General features: G+C 27.2%; 1 protein-coding gene across 3 annotated transcripts in view; it reads left to right on the top strand.

The window, feature by feature from the left end:
• LOC111683416 (autophagy-related protein 16) overlaps positions 1-6,610 on the top strand; it is a 203,784-nt gene extending 197,174 nt beyond the window's left edge. For 2 of the 3 annotated variants that reach the window (XM_046949855.1, XM_046949853.1), the window contains exons 7-10: positions 3,102-3,402; positions 3,463-3,547; positions 3,632-3,775; positions 5,958-6,610. In XM_046949855.1, the coding sequence (XP_046805811.1) occupies positions 3,102-3,402; positions 3,463-3,547; positions 3,632-3,775; positions 5,958-6,075 (648 nt within the window). In that variant the 3' untranslated portion in view covers positions 6,076-6,610. The remainder of the gene's footprint in view (positions 1-3,101; positions 3,403-3,462; positions 3,548-3,631; positions 3,776-5,957) is intronic. The other variant, XM_046949854.1, reaches the window with a different exon arrangement.
• Positions 6,611-12,274: the final 5,664 nt, after the last annotated feature.

Raw genomic sequence — 12,274 nt, 5'->3', positions numbered from 1 at the left:
GTTAGAATTACTCGTGAACTATATTGGAGATCAATTCCAAACACAAAATATCTTTCGTTAAAGAAAAATTTCCCAAATTAGTTTGTTCCAAACACTTGAACATCCAATCACTGATATGTGACCAAAATCAAGAGCTTTTAAAGGTGATAGTTTGAAGTAGGGTTTACCTTATGATAAAAAGTGGCCTCAGGCAACAAAGGAAACTGATATATGAACAAAATCAAAAGTTATTAATGATGAATGTTTGATGAAAAAGTGCCCTTATGATGAAAAAGTGGCCTCAGGCATCAAAGAAAAATTGAAAATTTACATAGACAAGTATTTTTAAGATCTTTTAAGATTTTTCTTAAATAATATAGTGGATCTGTGCTAAAACGCTTTATTTTGGATTATATAATCGAGTGACATAGTTTGTATTTAAAGATCGGAACAGATTAGATATATCGCAGAAGTCTGGTGATATAACCGATGTTTAACATTATTTTTAGTAAGTGTCCAACAAGTTTTTTGATGGGACATGATATTTAAAAACCTAACTTAGAAAAGTATATTTTGATATCTTCAAAATTGGTTGGCCAGTGTTATTTGTTAAGAAAAGTACTTCAAAAACTTTTTTAAAATTTATTTGTGAAAATTAGACTATATTAATGATTATGATATTTGGGTTCGTTTATAAGAAATATAAAAACTTCATGAACAAGTGGGGAATAGTAAAACTTAGTTTTTTAAGGTCTAAATTCAAAACTTTAACTGAAAAAACATTATGATATACGCACAATTGGGACGAACGACGAATTTCGTATATCACGACGAACTAGTCGACAACAATTCGTTGCGTAAATTCGTCGAATGGATCACAATCAAATTATTCGTACTGCGAATTCGTTTCAAAATTTGTTCGAAATTGGAAAAAGTAAGAAAAAGGAACAAAAATTATATTTGTGTGAATCTCCACGATTTTTTAAATAATTTTAACTGCTTTAACTGCTTTAACTGCATTATTTCGAAATTAGAAAATGTAAAAAATTGGCCTCGAAAAGAACTAAAATTATATTTTTGTAAATATTCCCAATTTTAAGATTTTTTAACATCTTCAAAATTTTTTTGAACATTACTTCAAATTTTCGAACTTAATTTGAAATATTTCAACATAGCATTGTAGTGTCATCAAGTGTACTCCAAACTGCCAAATTTCAGACAATTGGGCCACCAGAACTGGTTTTATGACTTTAAAAAATTTTCGAACTTAAGTTCGAATTTTCAAAAATTTTATTTTTAGTTTTTATGACCCAGAGATTATTTTAAGAGCATAAAAAAATTTTTGAACATAACTTCGAATTTTCGAATATTCGAACATAATATTGTATTGTCATTAGCTGTACTCACAACCGCCAAATTTCAGAAAATTCGGGCTACCGGAATTGGTCTTAAAACAATTTTCTCCAATTAATTTGTCGTTCGTCTGCGTAAGAAATAGAAATAAACCTATCGCACAGTTTCGTCATATGCACTGATTGTACGTATTTCATATACTTTAGTGTGTTCTATATCTGAGTACGAAAATTTGTTCCGAAAAATTCGTCGTTCGTAAAAATTGTGCGTATAGGCGTAATCTGTAGGCCCTATTTTTCGGACCGACAAATATAGCGTGATCGATATACAAGAACACAGATTTTATTTATATGTATGTGTTTGAGTTTACAACCAATATTTTTACGTACGAGCACTAGGGGAGTAACTTCTTCTGTTCTCTAGTGCTTTTTTTTGGGACTGTTGTCTTGAAACAGAAAACTAACTGGTTAAGGAAGATAAATTGACTTCTAGATACATAGTTTTTTAGACGTGCAATACATTTTTTTTTTTTTTGGTTTTTTCAAATATTTAATCATTTAAAATTTATCAAAAGTTCCTTTAAATTTTCTTCTCCAAAAATATTAGTGCGTGATTGATTTTTTTTTTTGGTAATTAAAGCAAACACTACACAATTAAAAGTAGATTTAAAAATTTAAATTACTTAGGAATACTTCTACACATATATAATCATAATTAACAGACTATTGCTAGGAAATATTAAAAAGATTCTTGAAAATATATTTTTTCTACAACAATAAAGATTTGTTTTGACCTTAAATGTTACAGTTTTGAGGGAAAAAACAACAAAATTATAACAACAAGGGGGAGATTACTAATTAACCTTTTTGTTCAATTGAGAATTTTCATTCATTAAAAAGGAAATCCACTATTTCTGTTCTTTTTTTTCTTCTTCTATAAAAACGTTATTGGAAAAAGGTGTTTTAGCCCGATTTTTATAACAAACAATCCAAAAAGATACACACACACACTTAAACCACAAACAAATAATAAAAATATTAAAAAAAGAAGAACATATTTACTACTTTACCAATAATTTAAAAATGTTAACACGAAATGTAATCATGCCATCACCATCAACATGAGATCACCATCCACATGCTCATAAATAATTTCCATTGAATTTTTGTGGCCATGAATTGTTGCACTGGGAGTAAGTAAGTATCTGTCTGTGTCTATCTCGGTGGCAAGTGTGAGCGTGTGTATTTTTATGTTGCACTATGTGAAATTGTTGAATTGCGATTAAAATCCAATTTTTCATATAACACTTCTTTGGAATATGAATGTATTTATTATTATATACTTTTTTTTTGGTAGAAGCTTCTCATTTATAAATCCACAACTCATGTTAAGTTGGGTGAATGCTTGCTTGGGTGTCAGCGAAAGAGTGTTTGTTCAACACAGTTTGAAGCTGTTACAACTGGTGCTCCGATTAATTTCCTGTTGTATTAATACATACAACAGCTATGAGCCACATTAGCTAATTCACGATTCTGAAATATACCTATAAATTAAATTAAAGACTTTAGATTCAAGAAACTTAAAAATAACAAAACGCACAAAATATTTGTAATTGTGAAAGTGAATTTTATGGTCCTTCGTACCATGTCTTAGGAAATTGACTTTTTCCTCATATAGTTTGATTTCAATTAAAAAATATTTATATTATCATTTCCATGTTATAATTATAATGAGATATTTCAAATAATTAAATTTCTTTCTAATTCTAGCACACTCTAACCGGTCATAGTGGCAAAGTAATGGCAGCAAAATATGTTCAAGAACCGGTAAAAGTTGTTACCGGCAGTCATGATAGAACTTTAAAAATTTGGGACTTACGTAGTATAGCATGTATAGAGACAAAATTTGCCGGTTCAAGTTGTAATGATCTCGTTACCACCGATAGTTTAGGCTCAACAATTATAAGTGGTCACTACGATAAGAAAATACGTTTTTGGGATATACGTACGGAAAAACAGGCCGATGATGTCTTAATGAATGCTAAAATTACCTCATTGGATTTGTCGAAAGGTTTGTACTATTTTATATTGAAATTGTAATAACTAACACTCAATAAATCTTCTTTAATAGATTGCAATTACCTCATATGTTCAACACGTGATGATACTATAAAACTTTTAGATTTACGCAAAAATCAAATTATTTCCACATTTTCGTAAGTTTTTATTTTAGAAATTAATTTATAAATATTTATAAATTTTTATGTTATTTATCATTTTGTGTATTTATAATTCTTTAGCGATGAACACTTTAAACTTAGCTGTGATTGGGCTCGTGCCTCTTTTAATATGAATGCCACTAAAATAGCATGTGGCTCAGCTGATGGTGCCATATACATTTGGAATATTACTGGCCAATTAGAGGCGGAATTAAAAGGACATGCGTAAGTTTTTTTTTAATGTAGAATCCAACTTAACGTATCCAAAATAGCTGCTTTATAGTTAGTCCTTCCAACACCTTAGGATAATTTATTTAACAAAAGAACATTGTTCTGTAGGATAATTTTTTGGTAAAAATTGTTTAGTATAGTATTTTTATTTTTTATTATTTTTTTCTAGAGAATTGTTTAATAGAATCAGTTTGCTTTAGAAGCATTTTCAGCCGGGTTGCCTAGACTAGACTTTATTTTAAACTAGACTTTAAACTAAATACTAAAAGACTATAGTCTACATTATAGAATAGACTACAGAAGATACTATAGACTAAACTATAGAAGAGACTACAGACTAAACTATAGACTAATCTATAGACTAGACTACGGAATAGACAATAGACTAGACTATTGACTAAACTATATACTAGACTATAGACTAGACTATAGACTAGACTATAGCCTAGACTATAGACTAGACTATAGACTAGACTATAGACTAGACTATAGACTAGACTATAGACTAGACTATAGACTAGACTATAGACTAGACTATAGACTAGACTATAGACTAGACTATAGACTAGACTATAGACTAGACTATAGACTAGACTATAGACTAGACTATAGACTAGACTATAGACTAGACTATAGACTAGACTAGACTACAGTCTAGACTATAGACTGGATTATACACTAGACTATAGACAAGACAATGGACCAGAGAATAGACTAAACTATATCCGGGAAAATCATCAGAAAGGATATTATTTTTTTTTATAAAAAGATTTGACCAGTTTTTGATAGACAATTGTTCAGTAATTTTTTTTAATTTAATCAGTTTTCTGTAAAAAAATTTTCAAAAAAATCTGTTTTCTATACAAAATTATTTGACAAGTTTTCTTTAGGACCAGTATTCTTAGAAAATTCTCAGTTTTCTAATGCAAATTTATGTATTCCACAAAAGATTGTTTGGAACTATTATTTTTTTATAAAATCTTTAGGTAGATTTAGTTCTATATATCATTTCAAGAAAAAATTTAACGGTTCGATCAAATAAGTGTTCAGTCGGTCAGTTTTGTTTACAAAAGCGGAAATTTTTTAGTTTTTCTGCATGATATTTTTTCTGAAATAACGAAAAGGGCTTTTTACAGAATAAGTTATTATGATTAGATTTCTTTAATAGAATTGAATTTATATATCTATAAATTGAACCGATTTGAAGAATAGTATTTTCCTAAAACAAAATTTTCTTGTGAAGATCAGTTTTCCACAAAAATATCTGTTTTGTAAGAAAATTGTTTAGAAAGATTAGTTTTCTGTTGCTTGTTAAAGAAAATTGTTCGAAACTTTAAATAATCAGTTTTGTAACAAAACAAGTTTGGAAGTTTTTATAGAAAAAATTGTCACTAGAAATAAGAACCGAAGAATACATTCTAAATATTTGTTTACCATAAAAATATCGTAAAGATTTGTAAGAAAATATTTTTCCTATAGAAATTTATTAAAGAAAATTATTCCCATCTATAAATTCAGAAATATCAGTTTACCATAGATTCTTGAATCGACCATTTCAATACAGAAACAATTAATTAGATTAATTGCAGATTAATTAGAATTATAAAAAATTGGTATGATCAAAAGTTGTTTCTGGAAATTAATGTGTTTTTATTGATCATACAGAGAATTGATTAGATCGATCAGTTATCTATATGAATTACTTCTTATTGAGTAAGATTTTGCAGAACATGGTTTTAATGAATTAATATATTTTTTAGGAAATTTTTGCAATAGATTAGTTTTTTAGGAAAATTCGTTGTTGATATCATTTAGAATTGCTTAATTTAATAATTATAATTTAGATTTTTTCTAGCATGTTATTAATTTGTTTTACATAGATATTTTCATTAAAACTTATTACAATCCTAACTACTTTTACACAATTTATAATTAATTTAATTGCTTTTATCTTAACCCTTTTCATCATTATCCTTTACTTGTATGTCTTTCTTCCAAATTCATAAATCATTTAAAGATTTTTTTTAGATTTCTGCATTTGTTTTTGCTTTTATTTTTCTCTTTTTTTCTACACGCTTCTTCTAAAATACGCACACACACATACACTCACACCTACTACTACTACTACTACTTCTACAAAAAAAAATAAAATATAATAAAATACTTAAACAAACAGTTCTGGTTCTGGATTTTTTCACAGCTCGGCGGTTAATGCAGTTAGTTGGAGTCCCAATTTTAATGCTATCGCATCAGTGGGTAAAGGTAAAAAATGTCTCATCTATACGGAATCGTAGCTGAAATTAAAGAAACTAAGAAATTTTATATAACACGTTACAAATTATTAAACAAATTAAATACTTATGTATGTAATAATGTTGAAAAATATAATAAAATAATAATAATAGAAATTTAACTATTATATTACGCAAAAGAGAAACAGAAGCGAACGTGTGCAACTGAAGAAAATTATGTAAACGTTAAAAGAAAACTAAAATTCTTCTAAAGAAATTGAATTTTAATTTAAGAATATTTTTGTATTAAACGAATTCTTTAAAAAAGGAATTAAAAAAAAAGAAAACTTAAAATTTTTTGTCGAAATTTTAATTATGTAATTTAAGTCTGTTTATAATTATAATTTATAAATTATTATAAACTAATAAGCTAAATAACCAATTCGGTCAAAATCATGTATTCTTTTCAGTTAAGACGAATTTAAAATTTCTTTATAATACTATTATTATAATTTTTTTTATATATACAAGTCTTCAAAGTCTTCTATTTTAAAAATTAAACATCACTGTAAATTTTTTATGAAAAAACCTAAAATAAATAAAAAAAACTATAATTATATACAAAAAAAAAAGAAAAAATTCTTTTATAGATTTTTATGTAAAGAAATTGTATACATTTTTAAAGATATGGTACAATTGATAAGAACAACAACAGTTTTGGCCAAATCAACTATACTTACTATACGGACAACTAACTACAAATAGAATAGTAGGAGTAGCTGCTGAATAACTCGCTCGCTCTTCTTTTCATCTATATCTTTATATTTGTTGGATGGTTAGTTGGTTGTATTCGCACTCGTTGTATTCGCATAATGGACCAACGATTAATTTCAAACAATAAATTTTGAACTGTAACTGTAACACAACCATTTATTGTTAAAAAATATTTCTAACTGAATATTTTCATACTCTCATTGCGATTGTGTCTCATCCTTTTATCTTGTGTTTTTTTTATTTTTTTTTTTTTTCTTCATATTTTTGAGGCAATACTATGCAAAAAGTATCCAATAACAATAGCTTATCTTTCGAATTGTAGTATATAACAGTCATCTTAAATGAAATTTATGTGTTTGTTTTGTATTCAATATGTAGTCATTCCATTTATACGTAAAAATACACGTAAACTTGAACCTCACACAAACTTACTTTAAATTGAGCACTATTAAAGGTTATGTGGTGTTAAAGATACCGCTGACCAACAAATGATGTTGATGGCTTAACAACAATAACAGCTAGAAAATAACAACACTAACGACTGATATTCTATGAATGGACAACGGATTAGCAGGAGCGTGTTGGTAGGTAGGAATCGAAACTAAAATACAAACTTAGTTTCTGTAAGTGAAAACTTTAAATGTAAGTATAACTATAAAATAGTGCAAAACAATACGTTTTTTATACCAAAATTGCCTGATTAATCTGTTATTTTATTGAAAATTATTCGAAATAATCATATTGATCAGTTATCATCAGAAATTGTTGCGAACAATCTATTTTGAAAAGAAAATTGTCTATATAAGCTAGTTTATAGTGATCCGTTTCAATAACGAAATTTTGAAATCAGTGATCAGTACTTTTGAGAAATTATTTGTAACAATCTTTTTACAAAGTTTTCTATAGAGAATAATTTGAAAATATCAGATTTTTGTTAATAATTTTTTGAAATGATCAGTTTTAAAATTACTAGTAACGATCAGTATTCTCTTAGAAATTGTTTCAAAAATCAGTTCGGTACGGTGCATTATTTATATCCGAATCTATAAAAGGAAACTTTTTGGTACCTTTTCGTTCTTCAAAAGGTTATTTTTTATTTTCTATTATATTGAACCTAGTATTTGGAGTCTGGTTTATGTAAGAATTTAAAAAGGGAGACATCTTGACACTATAGATAGGGTAGAATGGGACCATAACCACATTTTTTAAGCGGCTTAAATAAAAACCACAATACATATTCTCAATATTTTTATTTGTTCGGATACTAAGATGTGTTGGCTTTAGTTTTATTCATTTCTATCTTTCCTAAGTCAATACCACCCCATTCATGGGTTACACACACCAAGGGTGTGGATTAGATTTGTCATTAGTAAAATAACACAAAAAAAAAAATTACAAAAATTGTTTAGGGAGATCATTGTTATAGAAAATCGTTTGAAACAATCAAGTTTATACAGAAAATTGTGTATAATAATATAAATTGTTTGTTACGACTTTTGTTCCATAGAAGATAGATCAGTTTATATTAGGAAATTAATTATTTTTATATATTGTTTTTAAAACGATCAATTTTCAATATTAATTTGTTCAATGCGATCAGATTTCTTGGAAAATTGTGGAAAACATTGAGCAATAAATTTTTTTGAATAGATCGACACAGATCGTTAAAATTTATACAATTTTTTTTACAAAACTATAAGTGACAAATAACTATATTTGTTCCATGGTAATTTTTAACCGAAGAATCAGTTTTCATTAGGAAATTGTAAGGACTCATGCATTTTCCTATAGAAATCAGATGTTTAATTATTAATAGGAAATATTGAACGATCAGTTTAATTAAGAAGACTGTTTGCAGCATTCAATTTGATAGCAATATTCAGTTCTAGACGTTTAGTACTGATTGATCTTTTATAGAACAATAAGATATAAATGTTTAATTTGGAAAAGAGCAATGTTTAAGTGATCAGTTCTGTAGAAAAATTTAGAACTTATTTCAAAATTATTGGAATTTTTAAAACTATAAGTTATCAATATAAAACTGTTTTGAATCATACAAATTTTTCAAAACGATTTCGTTTAATTTTCAAAAGCAAATTTATTGACCGGTTGAGACAAGTTTTGCTTTGACTTAAAAATTGATTTGATCGTTATTTTTTTATAGGCAATGATCAAATAAAATATATTTTTGATAAATTTTAAGAAGAACAAACTTAACCGGCCCTCTATAGATCATAAATGTTTGATAAATTGTTTATATAATATGTTTACCTTATTCAGATCAAAAAGGATATGAAATTAATTTAATTTCCTTCTTTAAAAATACTTTCAGCCAGCCTTGCTTAATAAACTACACAAGGAAATAAAGACGACCCAATAACCCGCTGTTGTAGGTGTTGGCTTATTTAAAAAGATCACAAAAACAATAATAATAATGCTTAAATTTTATAACCATTTTTAGTCAGAACCATATCATATTCATAATTTTCTTTTTTACATTTTTACGTATATGACTTCTATTATAAGCGTTGAAATTTGTTTATTTATATACCGTAAGTATATGTAGATTAGAGGATTTTAAGTCAAGGCCTAACAAAACTAAAACCAAAGTAAAAATTTTTAATTGTATTGTTAAAATTACGGACACACAATGTTGGCACTTGTAGGGCAAATCATAATACGTTTTTTATATGATTTACAAATGAACAAATAGCTATAAGTCGCTGACTCAAACTAGTGGTTAAAAGCCGCCTGCTAAAAGATGCTGATATGCTGATGATGTAGATCGAATTGTTGGTGATGATGGTGGTAGTGTTGACTTTTTAGCAACAAAAAAAAGGAGAATGAAAAAAAAAAAATAAAAGCACGCTAAAGATGATGTTGCTCTAAAGCTGGCTAAAAACATTTTTTGTAATACCTAAATTTGATACTATGTAAGCTGCTAATACACTGCAAAACAAGGAAATTTCCTAAGTTTCATTTGTGTTTTTTTGCCGTTTGTAATACATCTGAATTGTATACAAAAGAAGAGATGTTGGTCACGACAATTTAAACGTGTTCCAATAAGCAATTAACAATGGTAAGATTCATATACTACACAGATGTGTATGTTTGTAAAACAGCAACAAAAAAAAAACTCCCCAAAAAAATGTTTTGCACAAAAAATGCCGCTTTATTTAGACACACAATTGTGTTAAAAGACAAAAGGTCTCTTGAATTTTTCTAACACAGCCGTGTATTTCTATGAAATACTACTACTTCAACTAACTAAATATGTTGCCGAACTATTGCCACATACTACTGTTGCCTAACATTTATGGAAACTTATATCAATGCTAAAACTTAAATTGTAGCCTTGTGCAGTCATATACATAGCTTTACTTAAAAAGTTTTTATTTTTGTTTCTATTGAGGAATATTTTTGCCATTTGAAATTGTAGAAATAGAAAAAAAATCGTCTAAATATGATTTTGGCTAATGAAGTAGGAAAATATAGAAAAATCTGGCTTTACACGATCTTCTAATACCCTTTTTGATAATATGTTTTTTATTTAATATGCTTTCGAAACAAAAACCATGCCATTGTTTAATATAGAAAAATTAAAATAAATTTCACTCGATCACTTATGCTAAAATTTGGAAGCTAGTATCGGAATCATTCTACAGATCAACCATCGACTCTATACTTTTAATACAAAAATCATACGTTCTAGAACTACTTGTGGAACGAATAAAACTTTTCCTTAATTATTTTAATAAAAAGTATACAATTTCTATTAAAAACAATATAATTTTATTAACACTTGTTTAAAAAAAATATTAGAAAATTCCTAAATCGTTCTCCAAAGATAAAAATCGCAAAAATTCTCTTTTTAAAGATCGGTCACGAGAATAAAAACGAATTCCTGTTGCATATTTTTAGGCAGATAAATAAAACATTTATTAAGGCTTTAAACGAATCTAAATTTTCTATTTTTCTTATTGAATATTTATTTAATATGTATATTATCTCGTTTATTTATATCTATTATTTTTAATGTCAGATAACAAACTCTCTAACTAACGACATTGAGGTTTGAAAACAAACCAATTTAACTTAATTTTCTGTATTTTCGAAAGAAAAATTTGTTCCTTGACAAGTTTCTATTGAAAATTCCATTCTTTAATAAATTTCATTCTTAGTCATTATTCTATAGTCGAAATCAAAATTGATCATAGGTAGAATCGATTCTTGATGTCATCTAATTATGAAGCACCTTAAAATATACTTTGAGTTTTAAAGTTATTAATTAATTTGTTATCAAATTTCTTAATTATTAAGAAGACCAATTGATAACAAATTAATTAATAACTTTTTTACAAGTAATTTGTTTTTGTTGAAGTGAAAATACTAACTTTCTCTAAAATATTTCCCACATCAATGATTTTATTAGTCAGAAAGTAGAAATGTGACTAGACTATAAACTTGACTATAGCACAGACTAAAGACTATAGATTAGATATTAGACTTGAATATAGTTTAATGTAGACTTTAGACTTTTATAGTAGACTAAAGACTATTGACTAGACTACTGTTGACTAAAATATAGACTAGACTTTAGGCTAAACTAAAGACTAGACTACAGATTAGTTTATAGACTCTACTATAGACTAATCTAGACTAGACTGTAGACTAGACTATATACCAGACCATAGACCATAGAGTAGACCTTAGACTAGACTATAGACAAGACCATAGACTAGACTATAGATTAAACTATAGACTGGACTATGGACTAGACTATAGACTAGACTATAGACTAGACTATAGACTACACTATAGACTAGACTATGGGCTAGACTATAGACTAGACTATAGACTAGACTATAGACTAGACTATAGACTGGACTATAGACTAGACTATAGACTAGGCTATAGACTACACTATAGACTAGACTGTAGGCTATACTATAAACTAGACTATAGACTATACTATTGACTATACTATAGACTATACTATTGACTATACTATAGACTATACTATAGACTAGACTAGACTATAGACTAGACCAAAGACTTAACCATAGACTAGACCATAGACTAGACTACAAACGTGACTATAGACTAGACTATAGACTTAACTATAGACTAGACTATAAACTAGAATATAGACTATGCAATAGTCTGAATATCAATAAAAAAATATCTTAAAGATCAATAGTTCACTTATTAACACTAGTATTACGATGATTCATTTGCGGTGTAGGGTGTCATATGGACTGCCATTATCGATGAAGCATTCCCATTTTTCTATGAAGAGTTTTTTTTTTTTTTTTTTTGTTAGACAAATATTTCAATTAACCAAAAATACCCTTAAAAATAGTAGCTCAGCTAAAGTACATGTAAAATTTATTTATGGTTTTATGTTTTCATTTCACCGAAAGAATAAACCAAAAATAGAAAAACGAATAGAAATTCATATGTGGTGGTCGAATTTTATGTTTTTTTC

The sequence above is a fragment of the Lucilia cuprina genome, chromosome 4 (assembly GCF_022045245.1).
Source record: "Lucilia cuprina isolate Lc7/37 chromosome 4, ASM2204524v1, whole genome shotgun sequence".
NCBI classification, from domain to species: domain Eukaryota; kingdom Metazoa; phylum Arthropoda; class Insecta; order Diptera; family Calliphoridae; genus Lucilia; species Lucilia cuprina.
The sequence above is the reverse complement of the archived record's forward strand: the minus strand, read 5'-3'. Positions and strand labels throughout refer to the sequence as shown.